This window comes from Anomalospiza imberbis, chromosome 2 (genome assembly GCF_031753505.1).
Source record: "Anomalospiza imberbis isolate Cuckoo-Finch-1a 21T00152 chromosome 2, ASM3175350v1, whole genome shotgun sequence".
NCBI lineage: Eukaryota > Metazoa > Chordata > Aves > Passeriformes > Viduidae > Anomalospiza > Anomalospiza imberbis.
The window spans coordinates 46,345,064-46,362,838 of NC_089682.1; the positions used below are offsets into that span (position 1 = coordinate 46,345,064).

General features: G+C 41.1%; 1 protein-coding gene and 1 long non-coding RNA gene across 19 annotated transcripts in view; one reads left to right on the forward strand and one right to left on the reverse strand.

Moving 5' to 3' along the window:
• Window positions 1-7,390: 7,390 nt before the first annotated feature.
• The window catches only part of EMSY (EMSY transcriptional repressor, BRCA2 interacting), a 41,230-nt gene continuing 30,845 nt past the window's right edge, over window positions 7,391-17,775 (forward strand). For 3 of the 18 annotated variants that reach the window (XM_068180731.1, XM_068180748.1, XM_068180738.1), the window contains exons 1-6: window positions 7,395-7,559; window positions 8,566-8,674; window positions 12,081-12,180; window positions 12,825-12,899; window positions 15,108-15,283; window positions 16,530-16,682. In XM_068180731.1, coding sequence (XP_068036832.1) covers window positions 8,605-8,674; window positions 12,081-12,180; window positions 12,825-12,899; window positions 15,108-15,283; window positions 16,530-16,682 — 574 coding nt within the window. In that variant the 5' untranslated portion in view covers window positions 7,395-7,559; window positions 8,566-8,604. Of the gene's footprint in view, window positions 7,560-8,238; window positions 8,261-8,315; window positions 8,344-8,562; window positions 8,680-12,080; window positions 12,181-12,824; window positions 12,900-15,107; window positions 15,284-16,529; window positions 16,683-17,775 lie in introns of those variants that run through there. The other 15 variants (XM_068180739.1, XM_068180749.1, XM_068180737.1 and 12 more) reach the window with 13 other exon arrangements.
• LOC137468779 (uncharacterized) lies at window positions 14,627-15,254 on the reverse strand. Its single transcript, XR_010996176.1, has 2 exons — window positions 15,087-15,254; window positions 14,627-14,871 (listed from the first exon to the last, which is right to left on the reverse strand). It is a non-coding gene; the product is annotated as an uncharacterized lncRNA (long non-coding RNA).

Sequence of the window (17,775 nt, forward strand, 5' to 3'; positions counted from 1 at the left end):
TTATTTGCCAGAGAATACTTAAAGTCTGAAATGCTTCCATGATTCTTTTTATTGCTATATTTCTCTTCCAAGCCTTACAGCCCTGTTGCTGGGATAACCTGAGTGTAAAACCTAAATGGACATCAGGTTCATCCCACAGAGCTAGTTTTGTAGATTTGTATCCAGAAGTATCTATTCACAATAACTCTGTGAACCCCAAGATACTTCTGTCCACAGGGTTCACAGAATCAGAGAATCACAAGGTTGGAAGAGACCTTCAAGATCGAGTCCAACCCATGCCGTAACGCCTCAACTAAACCATGGCACTGAGTGCCACATCCAGTCTTTTTTAAACACATCCAGAGATGGTGACTCCACCACCTCCCCCAGCAGACCATTCCAGTACTTTATCACTCTTTCTGTAAAAAACTTTTTCCTAATATCCAACCTATATTTTCCTTGGTGCAGCTTGAGACTGTGTCCTCTTGTTCTGTCAATTGTTGCCTGGAGAGACCAACCCCCACCTGACTACAATCACCTTTCAGGAAGTTGTAGAGAGTGATAAGGTCACCTCTGAGTCTCCTTTTCTCCAGGCTAAACAACCCCAGCTCCCTCAGTCGTTCCTCGCAGGGCTTGTGTTCCAAGCCCATCACCAGCCTTGTTGCCCTCCTCTGGACACGCTCAAGCCTATCAACGTCCTTCCCAAACTGAGGGGCCAGAACTGGACACAGCACTCAAGGTGTGGCCTCACCAGTGCCAAGTACAGGGGAAGAATGACCTCCCTGGTCCTGCTGGCCCCACTATTCCTGATACAGGCCAGGATGCTGTTGGCCTTCTTGGCCACCAGGGCACACTGCTGGCTCATGTTCAGTCAGCTGTGGACCAGTGCCCCCTGGTCCCTTTCTGCCTGGGCACTGTCCAACCACACCGTCTCCAGCCTGTAACATTGCAGGGGGTTATTGTGTCCAAAATGCAGGACTCAGCACTTGGACTTATTAAACTTCATCTTATTGGACTCTGCCCATCCATCCAACCATTCCAGGTCTCTCTGCAGACCCTCCTACCTTCCAAGAGATTGACACATGCTCCCAGCTTAGTGTCACCTGCAAATTTACTAACGAAAGACTCAATACCCTCATCCATGTTGTCAATAAAAATATTGAACAGAACTGGGCCCAGCACAGACCCCTGAGGAACACCACTGGTGACTGGCCACCAGCTGGATGCAGCACCGTTCACCACCACTCTCTGGGCCCAGCCATCCAGCCAGTTCCTAACCTGGCAGAGTGCTCCTGTCCAAGCCATGGGCTGCCAGCTTTTCCAGGAGTATGCTGTGGGAGACAGTGTCAAAGGCCTTGCTGATGTCCAGGTACACAACATCCACAGCCTTTCCAGCATCCACCAGGTGGGTCACTTGGTCATAAAAGGAGACCAGGTTGGTCAAACATGACCTCCCCCTCCTAAACCCATGCTGACTGGGTCTGATACCCTGGCCATCCTGTAAGTGCTGTGTGATGACACTCAGTATAAACTGTTCCATAACCTTACCGGGTACTGAGGTCAGGCTGACTGGTCTGTAATTTCCAAGATACTCATTCCCACCTTTTTTATGAATAGACATCAGATTGGCCAGCTTCCAGTCATCTGGAACCTCACCAGTGAGCCAGGACTGTTGGTAAATGATGGAGAGTGGCTTTGCAAGCTCATCTGCCAGCTCCCTCATCACCCTGGGACAGATCGCATCTGATCCCATAGATTTATGAACATCCAAGTGGCTCAGCAATTCTCTGACTGCCTCCTCCTGGATAACAGGGGGACCATTCTGCTCCCTGACACCATCTACCAACCCAGGAGGACAGTTGTCCTGAAGACAAGCCATCCTCCCACTAAAGACTGAGGCAAAGAAGGTGTTAAGCACTTCTGCCTTCTCCTCGTCTGCAGTTGCTAAGTTTCCTCCTGCATCCAGTAGAGAACAGAGATTGGTCTTACACTTCCTTTTACCATTAATATATTTGTAAAAACATTTTTTATTATTCTTTACAAAAGTTGCCAAATTAAGTTTGAACTGAGCCTTGGCCTCCCTATTTTTTTTCCTACATGCCCTAGCAACCCCCTTAAATACTTATTGAGAGACCTGACCCTCCTTCCAAAGATGATATATCCTCTTTTTATTCCTAAGTACCTGTTGTTCTGAAGAACTGGGAGGCAGAGGTAGGGAATAACCAAGTCCTGCAAGCAGTGTGTGTCAGACCTCTGGGGACATGTGAATTCAGGCTGAGTAAGCAATACTAGTGACCAACATGCAACTTAACTCCCACCCTAAGTTACAGTAATGCAGCATCCCAGCTCCTCCCTTGAGGTTAGCTTTTTGCAAATTAAAGTTAACAATGTTTGTGATGATATTAAAAGGTTGTCAGACCAAATTTCCATTGCATTTTCCCTATTTCACTGGGATCTTTTTTCTTTTTATGGTTCTGATTCAAAGAATGGTGATTTTCATAGGTGTTCTATCAGATCTTCAATATGAGGAAACCCCGACAGGCATTGTGTTTGCAGCGCTGGACTTTGATGTGAAGATCTGCCCAAAAAACATGGTTTTGTGCACAGGCTGTCTGTATTTTTACCTGTTCTACTTCTTATTCTTTTTACTCAGCTGTATATTCTGGCTTACAGCTACTTCCCTGCTGTAGAGGGAAGCAGCTGTCTAAATTCCAAGCAGCTGCTTTTAGTCTGGGCTTCTGCCTGAGCTGCTGCAGCTTCTGAAGTTCCAGCCAGCGCAAGATCACAGACTCCCTACCCCGTGCTGTGCTGCAGGTATACTATTACACCACCATGAAGGAGTTAGGAGTGAGAGTCTGACTCCTCTTTTCCCTATTTGATTGCCCCTGCACAGGGTTGTCTTTATTTGTCTGTACAAGCCTTGCTAATCCCCAGTGTTAACTTCAACCTCTTAAAGTACATGGACTTTGCCCAAAGTTTCACTGAAAACTGCACAGTGACAATAATGTTAGTTTCTGGTTTGCAAATGCAGCACCAGCTTGCTTTTCTGTTGCTGTTGTCACCCTACAATGATACTGTAAGTTTAAACTTTCATTTGCAAGGTGTTTCAGGATCAATATAATTTCTAATACTTACATTAGTATTATATAATCGTTAATATTCACTTCCTTCCTCAGTATTTATAGCATACCCAGCCTTATAAAAATAATTAGTCAAAATCATGAGCAAGTAATTTGTTGATGAGTTGATTTGAACTTTAAAGTAATAGATGGTCTGTTAATGGGTTAAAAGTGCAACTTGAAAGAGAAAATGCAAGCTTCCCTAAAATACAGTGCAAATCGGCTCCAGTGTGACTGAATTCTGCTAGTTGCTGATCTGGGATATGTTCTTTGAATGGCAGAAGCTTGTTAGAGATACTCAGCGTTTGTATAACACATATGTGGCCATAGGTAAGGACTCAAGTGGCTCAGTGGAGCAATAACTTCAATACTTTGCTTCATTCCTTAGCTGCCTGTTCTGAGCAAGCAAGTTTATATGTTCTTTGCCAATATAGCAAGCCACAAAGAGGATGGAGGTTTTCATCTGCCTCCCAAGATTGCAGAGGGTACCAGATTTAATTCCTTCTTTGATATGTTGCAAAATGTCACAAGTGATTTTTTTCATTAGCTGAGGTTATGTTGTTGAGTTTTTGCTTCAGTGTAGCAAAGGGTTTAAATAGATGCAGAACTCGATACACAGTGGCATATTGATGCATTTTTAATGATTGTTGAATTAAGATACTTTCAGCTCAGAAGCTGTTAGGATTTGTAAAACAAAAGCATTTAATAAATAGAATATGCATAATTTACAACAGGGAGAGAAATATGTCCTATCTCTAAAGCTATCTTTAGTAAAAGTAGTTGAAATATCTTTGTGAATTTAAATACAAATAGTCCTGGGTGACAATGTGTCTGACAAGGCTGTGTATAAAAGGCTCCTCTGCAAGCTGCCAGCACGTAGATATTGTTCAGGCTTCTACTTTTCTCTTAGCCAGGAGGAAAAAACAGGGAGCATCCGTCTTGAAGATGAAGCAACCACGTGGTACCCACCAGGGCAGTTCCCAGCACTGCAAATTTTTCCTTATGTAGTCCTTTTGTTGTATTTTTGTTAAGGTTTAATAATTTTTTTAAATTTTCAAAGTGAACAGTTGTTTTTCACATCACTGTTGTTAGTTTTTAAAATTCATTATAAAAGTGGGAAATGAAGGCACAAGAGAGATCACAACAACTTGAAGAGTGTTGTTCATCAGGTCACTATCAGATTTGATCTTTTGAGATCTTAGCTCCCCTTGACCAACAAATTAATTTCACCTTGTGGATTTTTTACACTGTTGAGCTTTGCTTCCATAGGAAAGATGACAAAATGCTGCTGTCAACAAGTTTGTATCTTGTTTTACTTTCTGGACACTCAAAAAGTGCTCTGTAATTTTGGGCTTCCTTAAATGATGACTCAGCAAGGATGTAGGTTATGAGAAATTAAAAAATGATTAGTATCTGTGAAGCATCTAAGGCTAGAAAAAATGCTGTCATTTTCACACTGCATTCTCTTCCTTTACCTACAATGACCTCGTTTATTTTATATGAGCTTACTGACCAAATGTGGGACATTTAGCCATGTTTCTATATTAATTAAGTAAGCCTAAACTATATTGTCTTTTCTTCTTTTTTTTTTTTTTTTTTTTTTTTTTTTTTTTAGTTTAGTTTATAACTGGAACACTTGATATTTTGGTCATAAGACATAAAGAAATGCTGTTAAGTCTCAGTCTCCTGGATTAGGCTAGGAAATCTGAGCTGCCTGCGTGCAGTCATTCTGAGTTCAGACAACCCTAGCTTAGTTTTACAGAAAGATCTATGTTGTTCTTGGACTGGTTATGTGATGTGGAATTTGACTAGAGAAGACCCTCCTGACCAGACCTTGCTGGTGCATCTGCTTGGACAATCTTGGTTATTGATCCAAGCTGATTAACTGCTGCAGAGCTCTGGCCTTTTTATGCTTTTCAGGACTCATTTTTTATGTGCTTTGGGCATTTTTTTACTTTGTCCATGCCATCTCAACCCTCCCATTTTTCTGGGTAATGGAGAATTGATTGTAGGCTAGTCTGAAGTAAATGGTAACATCATGGCTTTAACTACAAGGAAAATTTTGCTTTCAGACTTTCTGAAGCTCTCATACATCTCCAAGTCTGGGTCTTCATCCTTTATAAAAGTAAGTATTCTTGGAAATCATCTTAGGGCATCTGTAGAAATGCAGCAATCACAGTTTCAGACATTTCATACATATGTAACTGACTAATTTTTTACATCGCTTTTCTGCTTTGTGTACCAAAGGAAATGAAGCAAATACCACTTTCTTGAATACATATATACAAACATATGTGCCAGTGTGTGTCTGTCCACCTTACCCACAATAACTTTTTCTCTTGGCTACTTTCATCCATGTTGGAAAAAAATTAAAGACTGAAAACAAATACAAAATAGATCTAATTAAGCAGTCTGAAAAAGGTATTTCTGCTCTTTATGAGCTGCATCATTACCAGTGATTTCACTCTGAGAACAGAGCACTTTCATAAAGACACAAACTCAAACATAAGATCCAGCTAAAATCTACATCTTAGTAGATAAGTTTTCTTTAAGAAGGCAGGTTTGGACATTTCTGCTCGTGGAATAATTTATTCTACAAATATCAGAGCTGGCTGTTAAACATCTTGGGTGCAATAAAACTCATACTCTGCTAGAGCATCATAATTACAAATTCTGAATAAATCTCGAAAAGGTTAGTTATATTCTGGCAAATGGTGAGGCTGTCCTTACCTTTTCCTGTTGACCAGAGTAGCCTGACTAAAAGACACATCTTAAGCCACCTGGTCTAATAGAAAGTGTTACTGTGCATGGTAGGAGTTTAGAACTGGATGAGCTTTAAGGTCCTTTCCAGCCCAAATCATGCTGGGATTCTGTGATTTCCAGATTTGGAATTTGTGATTTCCTTTCCAGTGGAGTCTCTGACATTGGAAAGGAAATCTCCAACTTCTGGCACAAAGCCGCATCTTCCCAATTGTACAAATCTTAGGACATTTATTAGGCAATATTATGCAAAGATGATGCTACTTGCCTTTAGCTCATTCTTGTTTAGGAAGGCATTAAAAGGGGAAAAAATTCCAGCTGTCTTATACTGTTCAGCATAATTGTATTCAAGTACTTGAGTTTTATACTGCTAAGAAGAATAATAGGAAGCTGCAAGTGAGAAAAAATTCACCAGTGATAAAAGGGAAGAAATATTTCTATCTATAGGGAGGTGGAAAAACAGCCCTTGCAGATCTGCTGGAAACAGGAGTTAGGATTCAGTGCATACTATCCATCCTCTTCGGCAAAGGTCCAGCTGTTTCTGACATTCTGAAAGCAAAGTGTAGCACACGATTTTCTGGGAGAGCAGAATGAGGAGCCCTTTGTTCCTCTTCACCAAACTGCTTGGCCCCAAGATCTCGTGTCCAGAACGCGCCCAAGACGGGAAACGCGCTAAACACTTCCCTGCCGCAAAAACGGAGCCCTGTGCGATAGTGAGCCAGGAGGAAGCCTCATCCTGAGGCGGGTGGGGTGTGATTTTTCAGCTACTTCCTTGCAGGCAGTCTTATGGATCGGATGCTTTTATACTTTCTCACTGCAACGTGCAGCCACAACTTGGATGCGTTACTTTTCAGCTGCACCCGAGACATTTTATTTTCTATTTCTAATTTGATCCGGATTTTCAAATAGATAAAATTTACTGCTTTTCATGGAAATCTTCAGGAAAACAAATTATAATCGCTGTAAGATCCAGAACAGCGGCCAGGCCGGGGGCTGTGACACTGGCACTCGCGGTGTTGGGATGCAGGTGGCTGCTGTACTCGGGGGAACAGACACCCCGGAGCGGCTGTGAGGGGGCTGCAGGTGCGGAATTTATTCCCTTATTGTTCCCTACAGGCGGTTCGCTACAGCCCCGCGCGCCACCTGCGTCCGTTTTAAGTTAGAAAACTGCAAACAGCCAAATGGCGTTGGGGTGATGTTCTCCCCCGTCATATTTCGTTTCAGGAGTGGTGGCCAGCTTGTTAATTCCTAGAGTTCTGGGGTACGCCGCTGCGTTCGAACAGCGCAAGCGCACCCCAGCCCAGGCAAAGAACGCGCAATGTGTTTTGTCCCCTCCGGTTGCCCGTATCTGCCCGCCGAGCCACGGCGGCACGGTGGGCGCCGCTTCCCACGCGTCAAGAAACACCGAGGGAACTAGCGTTCCCAGCATGCTCCTTGTCAGTGCGCATGCGCAGGGTCCACTCGAGCGCCCATTTTGGCAGCCGTTCCTTCCAGTTCCTCACGGACGCGGGGCAGCACGGACTACAATTCCTAGCGTACCTCGCGGCGCCCGCGCGTGCGTAGCGCGCTCGTCCGCCATCTTGGCCCGAGTAAACGCCGTCGCCGCCGCCACTAAACAAACCCGAGCCCGGCAGTGGCGAACGGTGGGGGGAGGGGTGCGGCTGTCGCGGAGCCTTCGATGTACTGGGCACGGCCGGGCAGGTGGGTCCTGCTCCCCGCCCTACCCAGGGCAGTCCGCCGCAGGGAGAGTGGCAGCTCCGTTTCCGGGACGGCGGGGACCCGCCGCCCCCTTACGGGCCCAGGCAGCGCCCCGGCCCTCGCTCGCCGGCGCTGCCGCTCCGGCAGATGCGGGGAAGCAGCACGAGGCGCCGCCCGCTCCCTCTCTCTCTTTCCCCGATCCCGGCGGGGACCAGCGCCTCTGGCTCCGGCCGGTCGCCCGCGCCCAGGGCCCGGGAAGGGCGGGCTGCCCGGGTGGCGGCTGCCTTCGGGCGCCCTTGTAGGAGACCCTCCCCCCTTCCAACTCCACGCTGGAAGCTGCGACGGCGTCAGGGCTTTTGTTCCCGGTGCCCACCCCTCCCCACCCCCACTGTCGTGCCGTTCCCTGCCCGGCCCAAGCCCCGCTTGCCCAGCTCGCCTCCGGCTGCTCTTTTTCCTTTATTATCCTCGTCGCATCGGGGAGATGCGCCCTCTCTCCCCGCCACCCACGGAATCTCGCTGCGTTGGGATCGAGGTGTTCCCGTGTTTGGCTTATTTTTGGGGGGAGGGGACTGGTGTTGGTATGTGGAGAGCAAATTTTCACACACGATTTTTTTGCCTTCCTGTCATATAATATAGGCTGGCGCAAAACGTATTCTCCGGGGGGAAGGGGAGCGTACGGTTCGCTGGAAGAATTCTTTTAATAAGTACTCTGCATAAAGAGAGGGAAGAGACTTAAACATCATTTCGGAGAGCGTTTCAGCCTGAAAAAAATAGGCTTCAGAAGGAGGTAGGACACTCTGTAAAAAGGCTTGGGTGGTGCATTTGAGCTAGAGAGTACAGCATGTCCATGCACATGTGAAACTGCCGAATTCCTTCATGCCATTACAAAGATTGGGGCGGGGATGGGAGCGAATATGTCGGTGGAGTTGTGAGCAGGCTGAGGAGTTTACATTAATCGGCTTGGGAAATCAATAAATGATGGGCTTGAGCGTTTATATTCCTTTTCCAGCGAGGCTGAGCTCTGTGGCAGCACAGACACAAGGGAAGGATGCCTGTGGTGTGGCCTACCCTTCTGGACCTCAGTAGGGATGAGTGCAAGAGGATCCTTCGCAAACTGGGTACAGTAAGATACAAGTTCTGGGTCTGTATTTTGCCCTTTTAAGATTTCCTTTCATGCTGCTTGCATGAAATATTTTAATATGTCTGCAGGCAACTGCAAGTAATTTCCTGCATTTTCCATGTGTCATTGGTTTGACAGTGCTGGCTTAAAGTTATGTTTGGCTGACACTCTCAGCCCTAGCAAAATGAGTAGAGAAGAATTGTTTTGATTTGGTCAAATCTCTCTTGGATGTCCTAGTTGCTGTGTTGCAGGGCTGGGTTTTTCTGTCACTATTAACATGCAGCAAAATTTTCTGTGAATAGAGAACCTTTGGGGTTGTTTTCTTTTTTTCCTGTTTTGTTGTGGGTTTTGATTTCCCCCCCCCCCCCCCCAATTCTGTATTAGACACCTTTTTGTACCCCAGAAAAACATAGTGGAATCCTGGTTTAACTGTCACTGTAGGATGAATCAAGTATTGAAGTTATTATTGTGAAGATATAAAACAGGATTTTTAAAAATGCTGTTTGTGGTTTGCAGTTACACAAGTTGTCAGGCAAGTGGGAAAATGATGTCCTCACTCAACTGCCTTAACCACAGGAGTCTTTTTCATTGTTTCAAATGTAGCTCAGTATTTGAGGCCCCTGCCCAAGAGATAGACACTGGAAGATATTTTTGTGCTCTGTCCTTGTAGATCTAAGTGTATGAGGAGAGATGCTTCTGTGTTTTGGAAAGTAATAAAAACATTTGCTCTTCTTCACTTATCTGCTTTTGGCTACTGCAGGGGAGAGAATCCTTTGTTAGACCTTTGATCTGATCCAGCACAGTTGGTTTTGAGTTCTTATGGCTGAATTTGTGTAATTAAGGGTTTGGGGTTTTGCCAGTTAAATGATACTAGATGGGAAAAGAAAAAAGCTTTCTATTTTTCAGAGTTTCTTCTGAGGACCGTAATGTAGGAGATGATGTCAAGAAGAAATATGAGGCTCCCTCTAACTTCCTGTGACTGTCAAGTGACAGCTTTTTTTATTCTCATTTTGTTTGACTGCTAAGACATGGTGTGCTGTGTTTGTTAACTGTGCCAAGGTTCTCATACATGGTGGAGCCATCCACTTTATTTTTTGAGAGTTGAGAATTTATTTTCCCTCCCTTTGCCTTTTTTATTTCATTTCTTGGGAGTATGGGATTTGCGCGCTGTTGAAACAGTGATACAGATGTTTCACACAACATTGCAACAAGCTGTACTACATGTTAAGGTGACAACCCTAAGTTTTAAGCAAGGCTGAAGAAGTACAGAAACTAGGAGAAAGTGCAGAGTACCAAAAGCTTTTGGCCAGATATGTGCTACTAAGTTTCATTAATGTAGTGTTGCTGGCTGGAAGCCTGGAAAAAAACTTTCACCCGAGCTAACAGTGGTGTGCTGGTAGAACCTTGCTAGTGCAGCTGAGCCAAACAGAGCTGCAGCTACGCCTCCTTCAATGACATAAACTAGGCTGACAGGAAGGGAAAAAAAATTTCAAAAATAATAATTTTTGGTTTGCTGGCATGAGCTGTGTCCCCACAAGGGGGCCCTGCCAGCAGGGTAAGGCTGAGACACTGCCTCTATGAGCTGAGAGGAGGCACACCAGGGGACTCGGAGGTAAAGGAGCACAGGCAGTGGGAGCAGTAGCTGTATGACAGTCATATGCAACAATAGCCATCTACTTTAGAGAGTCCTGCTTTTCCAGCTCACAGCCCATCATCTAATTTAGCTGATGGTACACCAATAGTGGGAGTACTCTGTAAGGAGTGAAGCAGGGATGTAGGTGGGGCTGAAATGCATTTTGAGGTGCACAGGACCTGGTGTTGATTGTGGTTTATTACTGAATGAAGTGATGATCATAGCATCTAACAATAGCAATAATGATATTTACTTGCCAAACCCATTTTAGCTATTTCGTGTGTTTTGTGTTGCTGCATAAACACAAAGGGGAGGAAGTTACAGCTGTTCTATAATCCTTACTAGCTTCCAAAAGACCAGAATATGCATTTCTACAGCTATAGTGTAGAGGTGCTTTATTTATAATGCAAAAGGAAAAAAAAAACTGTACCCTTGATAAATAATTATATGGTTGCATCTGAGAATAACTTTAAGTTGTTAACAGAGGAAAATAATTAGTAACATAAATATTGTAACATGATTGTCAAATAAATGTTGATATTAGTAATAACCATTGCATTAATTAGTGAATGTTTTATAACTGAAGCTGTAAATGCTTATGTAGGTCATTCAGCATCCCTGTGCAGGCTGCATAGTTAACCAAAATTACTCAGCTTTTTGTTTTATCTACTTAATCACGACAGGAGAGCAGAATTTCTTTTCAGCACAATTCCTTGATTTCATTTGTAAATTAGCTCTTTGGAATCCTAAATGGAAATCTTTTCAGAAAAGCATCAGTCTTTTCTTTTGCAGTGAACTTCAGCAATGTTAGGTTTTGGCCTGCACTTTTTGTTCTTGGTTTTGGGTAACTAGGATCTGTTGTAGGGTTGCTTGGGTTGGCTGCTGAAATGTAGGTGTCAAATGAAAGGCACCTATGTCAGGATTTTTCTTTCGGGTTTCCCTAAACATTGTGAAGCTGAGAATAGCAAGTCATTATTTGCCAAATTAGCAGGCTTCATTATTTGCACTAGATGTATCTTCACTCTGTCTAGTAGGACAGCATTCAAAAATATCAGTAGCCTTTTACATTTCAATTTTTTTTCAGTGCTGATGGCATGGCATCTCAGTCAGCTGGAATTACACATTTCTAGTAAATGAGAGTTGTATTTTTGTGAGTTAGCCTTTGTGGTAGTTCTGTGTTTAAGAATAGCTGGATTGTTTATTTTGTGTTGAGCAGGTTTAATTCATTGTGTTGCATTTCTTTCTGATTCAAGCAGTTGTACCATATAAAGTAAATAGGCATAAAAGATTATGATGATCATATTTAACAGACTAGAGCTGATGTTGTCCATGCTGATTAGGGAAAGGCATTCCAAGAAAACCAGTTGCACTTTTGGTAGTGTATTTCTTTTCCAAGCCAAGCTTTTTCATAGAACTCGTAATAATGGTATGTGTGAAGAGAATTCTGAACTACTCTCCAAACAGTTTCTTTAAGCTTTTTCCTGGAATTGTCAGGTCAGAGAGAGCTTGACACATTCATTTGGGTTTGTAAACTAGACAATCCTCTGTGATAAGACAGTTTTTTCATAGAAATGTTTTATGCTGCTGAGTAATTGACTGAGAGAGTTCCTAATCATCAATCTCTTTTGAAATGGCATTAAATAATTGAAAGACTTGTTACTCTTAATGGTTTTGAAAATTACTAGAATACCATCAGTAATATAGAAAACAACATTTTTCCCCCCTTTGCTCTGAGCATTAAATAGAAATATTATTCACTCTAATTCTTCAGAACTGGAGGCCTATGCAGGTGTCATCAGTGCCTTACGTGCACAGGGAGACCTTACAAAAGAGAAGAAGGATCTTCTTGGAGAACTCTCTAAAGTGCTTAGGTAACCCTGATCTTTTCAAACTAAGAACTGTGACCTGTTTTCTTTTAAGGTGTTACATGCTTTTTCTTTCACTGGGATCACAACGTAAATCTGAATTTGGAGAAGTAATTCTCCATGTTGCCGAGGTTTCATTCCTCTTCTCCTTGGAGATTTTAATAAGGAAAGCAACCATCCTTCAGTGGTAGAAGCCTTACTGGTTTGTTCGTACTTTTTGGGATACTGAGTGTTAAAAGGGTTACAGTCAGGTCATGAATGTACGCTGGCTTGTGGTTTTGTCAAAGTAGAACTCCAAGGTCTTTGAACCCAAGGTACCTCAAGAAACAATGCTGTGTGGCCTGTGTGAACTTTTCTACCATATCCTTTAAATGTATTGATCTCATTAGGAGGTTGGATTCTAGCTGTTTTTTCAAGGATACCCTGTGAACAATAATGTTCTTTTCATTCTTCAGTAATATTTTTGAGAAATAATACAATTCATTCTCTCTGTGACAGCAAGGGTTAAGTGACAGTCTCCTAAATGTTAAGTCCTGTTCCCTTTCTTCTCTTAGATAAATTATTCCTAAGTTTAATTTTAGTTGGAATTTTTAGATGAACATTTGTGTCTTTTGCTTATTAAAATATATTGCTTTATTGCTTTTTAATAGTATTTCAACCGAGCGACATCGTGCTGAAGTTCGGAGAGCAGTAAATGATGAACGACTAACAACAATTGCACACAAGTAAGTTCCAAGTAATTTTGTCACTGATTTCCAAAATTACCTTTTGGGAAATCCATTATGCCTTAACTGAATGGTAGAATTTTGAGGATTGATGGTGGTTTAAAGAACCAGTAGTTAAAACACTCCTATGGATGAAGGAATTACTGTATTAGATATACAGGGACCTAGAAACAGTTATTTAGTACCATTATGTTTTGGATCCAAGGCTATCCCATTCACTGTACAAGTATAATGTAAGAAACAGTTTTTTTGGCATGGAGACCATTCTGTAAGATAGACCAGAATAAACAGAGAATGGAGAAAATAGAGACGCTCCTAAGTAGGATGAACATGTTTGCTTTTGTTTGTTTGTTTTGCTTTTGGTTTTATTTTAATCAGTTTGGAAAGACTGTATTAAGAGGAAAGAGAAAACTACATAGGAAAGAGAAAGAGAGAGGAAGAGGTGGCAGATTAGTGGAAAACAGTGTATCAGCATAGAAAGGAAAAAATGGTCAAGAGTAGAAAAAAGCTGCAGCAAGCTGATGACATCAGTGTCCACCACTTTTGGCTGCTGTGCTGGCATCAGCTGGGCTGGTTCCTCCTTGTATTTGTTTTACAAGCTCCACATGATGTTGAGAGGTGGAGGAGCAGTAGACCAAGTGGTTATATATTTTTGGTAATTACTTAATAAGCATACTGTTAAGGACTGTCTTTAAACAGAGCTGCATTGTAAGTAACTGCTATTTTTTTCTTATTCTGTGTTACAGCTGTTGACTTTTTTATGTTTGACTGTTGTAGCTTTGATGTTGTGAGGAGAAAAGTAAGGAAATAATATGAATAGCAGGACACTTGGAGTTAGCGATTGTTTGATCCAAGTCTAGTCAAAATCAGCATACTGGTTTAGTGCTGTAGAAAGACTTTTAATTTTCAAGTGTAAAGACTCAGAAGTATGCTGTTCACCAAACAAAACCCACCAATGTCCTTACACCTGTTAAATAAAGGGTGGAGGAATAATGAAAAGCATGTAGTTGTCAAATCAGGATTCTTTTCCTGAATCAAGTTTTCCTTTTAAGTAGGACTTCTAGTCTTAGCATTTTGCAGAACATGAATAGTTTGTCCTGAGGTGTTGCACTTCAATGAAATATTATAATCCAGATAAGGTGCAGTTTTGAAGTGCTGATTTTCTTTATTTTTCCTTTGGGGATTCCTTATGAGTGATGGTTGGTAATATAGTATTTGACTTACATAATTCTCTTAACTCATTAGGAAAGCCTACTTTGCTAGCTTTTGTACCTTTTATTTTTGTATTTAAAATGTATCTTGGCTTATGTAGCTCTCTTTATACAATATGCATATGTATGAGGAATGCTGAAGCATATCAAGCTTTAACAACAGAGCAGATACTCTGCTTTTTACAAACTACTTTGTAGTAGCTCTTGATGCAACTTTCTTGAAATGTTTCATGTGAGAAGTTATTTTTAGAATATATTAATACATTAAATGGGTTGATTTGCTTAAAAACATTACAGCATTGAAAAATAATTTGCCATTTTGGTTTTGTTGATTTGACAAATGACTCATGTAAAGCAGTCAAAAATATTTCTCTATCTAGATAAGAACAGTGTTTTTATGAAACATTCTAGGGTGAGTGTAAGTACTAAGGTTAAGAGCAAACTAGAGCAGAAGACAGCTTTCTGTTTTAGAAAGATGCCTAGGGTGCTTTTAAATATCTCATGTTCTGTCACCTTGTTTGGGACTACTTTAATAAGCATCAGAGGCTCTTCTGTTCAGGTAGAACAAAATTTGCCTTAGAAGCTGAGATTTTTTCCCTGTAACATAATCCATTTCAATAGTCTTTTATGATATCTGTTTGGGTTTCTTGGTATTTTCATAATCCAGAAGTAGAGAGTACAGCAACTGTACCTGAATAGTAGCTAACCTAATGTGGGGGGTTTGAGTATGGCATTCACACACCTCTGGCCCTTGAACAGCTCTGTAAAACAAAACAACAAAAGAAGAGTCAACTCTTCAATTTAAAATGGGAGGGTTTTTATATCAGGTGACAAAAATGCAAGGGCATTCATGAAATAGAGGAAGTTGAGTATTAGTGTTCTAGTATATCTTAAACTGCCTTTTAGACTTGCACTATTGGAAAAAAATGTACTCAAATAGGATACTCAGTATTTCGAAACTCATCAAAATACTTACAGAACATGCATTTCTGTTTAGTATGTCTGGACCAAACAGCTCTTCCGAGTGGTCCATAGAAGGTCGTCGACTGGTGCCACTGATGCCACGACTTGTTCCACAAACAGCTTTTACTGTTACCGCGAATGCTGTTGCCAATGCAGCCATTCAGCACAATGCGTCTCTTCCGGTTCCTGCAGAAACTGGAAACAAAGAAGGTGAGAGAAAGATGGGATTCTGCTGTAATCTATGGGAATGTGAAAACAACATCACAATAGAAGCTGGTGTCTTAGATTTTAAGTGTTAAATATTAAAGATATTTTTTTTGAGGCCAGGTTGGACAGGGCTTTGAGCAACCCAGTCTAGTGGAAGGTGTCCCTGCTGATGGTAGGGTGTTGGAACTAGGTGAGCTTTAAAGTTCCTTCCAACCCAAACCATTCTATGAACCTATTAAAAAAAAATCCAAATCTTTCTTATCAAACATTATTCACAGAAATATAAAATACCACCTTTTTAAAGATACCTTTGTGATATCTGCAGCATTAATCTGACTGCTTTGTGTTACTGACACTCTAGCAACTGAAATATAAAAAGAACCCAGTTTGTCAGGAAATGACCTTCACTGATTAACTTCTTCAGCTCTGTAAACTTTAAAAACTTGAACTAATGGCTAAATTTTGTAAAGTTTTATAAGTGATGAAAGCTGCTTCAGAATGTTTTATTTTAAGAATGCAAGTAGGTTTTGGTGAAAATCAAGAGAATACCGCTTTGGGTTTTTTCCTTCAGATTAAATGTACTATGGGAGCGAGTATAAAGGTTGCTTTCTGCTTTCCCTTTGCTTTTTAAATAATGATAGTACACGTTCCAACTAGTTTGGCTCAGCAGGCTTGAGTTAGGCTTCATACAACTGGAGAACATGTAACACTTCTTGAAACAAGCTATTTAATCCTGGTTTTGTAAGAAGTATTATATCACTGTGTTATAACTTAAAAGCAGTGGTTTAAAAAAGCTGATCAGCACAATCAGTTCTTCACTACTGAAGGAATATTTTGGTTTTTTCAACTCATGTACTATTGAGGCAATAACACTTTTCTATCAGTTACTAGTCTAGATGTGATCACTTACAGAAAAGCAAAAAGATCAACATATTGAATTAATGCTAAAATTAAAATTAACAAATTATAAAGTAAAACAAAGATTAATACAAAAATTTACATTGGCAGCACAGATTTTTGGGGATGGGAGGACGGGAGTTTAGATTTTTGTGTTGTCTTTGAAGACCATTAATCTCATGGCCATGCTTAGCTCAAACTGGGGAGTATTCCACAGTAACAGGAAGGCAGAGGCAAAAACACAGATAATGACCCAGTAAGTCTTTGGCTTCCATTTCAGTTGTAAAAATAGTGATAGAATAATGGGCTTCTGCACTTCAGTTATATGGAAGGTGTCTTTTCTCCTCTTCAGTGGTGGTTTGCTATTCCTACACAAGTACCACTTCAACCCCAACATCTACCCCTGTTCCAAGTGGCAGTGTAGCAACAGTGAAGTCCCCCAGACCTGCCAGTCCAGCCTTCAGTATAGTCATCTTGCCAAGTGGAAGTACTGTTTACATCAAAAGTAAGTGATACTAGCAACTAATTAACAAAAGGGAAAGAAAGGGAGAACATGGCTGAAGCATAGACCGAACTAAACACTCCAACACTGGGCAAGTCATTTAAGGCCTTTGTGCCTTCATTTAGTCTAGAGAATTAATTTATTGCTTCCCTTTTTCAGATAAATAGTGCTCAGGATAAATCCACTCACTTCAAAATGCTGCAAGGAGCACTAAAACTACAAAGACAACAAGTGAAAAATATTTTGAAAATTAAATATAGACATTTCTGTATATCAGTGAACTTCTGACCCATCTTGTTGAGAACTAATGCATAGCAGTCACTTAGTTGAATTAGAAAAGGTCCCTCTTTTCCACTTTCACAGTTGACATAGATTTTTTTTATTTTTGGACGCAGTTTGGCAGGGGTTTATGCTTGCATACTATGTCCGGCCAGTTTGTGATTTACCTGGAAGTCAGTCTTAGTGAAGGTTGTGTTCCTTGGCAACTGTGAAAACTTCATACTAATTCCTACTAGAGACCCATCTTCATGTAATTAAATCTGGAAATCCAGGACATAGAATCTAGAAACTGTCTTTTTTCTTGAGAGAGTGTATGTGTCCCCATCTTTGTTTGGCTAGTAAGTCAGCTAGTTCTAAAAGCAGATTATGTTCTCATATGTACGCCCTCATCATGGGTAGTTTTATTTTACTATTAAAATGTTTTCTTGAGTTCCTATTTGATTCTATCAAAACAAGAAGTAAAGATTAATAGTAGATAAATGCTTTTATGCTTGCTCTGTATAACTTTAATATTTTTAAATTATTTAATTATTAAAAATATTATCTTTATGCTATATGTATACATCTGTATAAGCTGGTAGCTAACCAGAAATGCCACTTAGTACATAAATATAATGTTACTTGCAAAAAACCATCGTTCGTGGCTCTGTCAACCCATGAAACCCATTACACTGAGGTTTTTAATTTTTCTGATTTATGCACTAATCACTTGGGTTTAGTTTGAAGATTCAGGGGAAAACATTCTTAACATCTTAAAATTTTAATGTAGATTTTATTGAATTATTACATGGTAATGAGTATCAAATAAGTCTAGAGA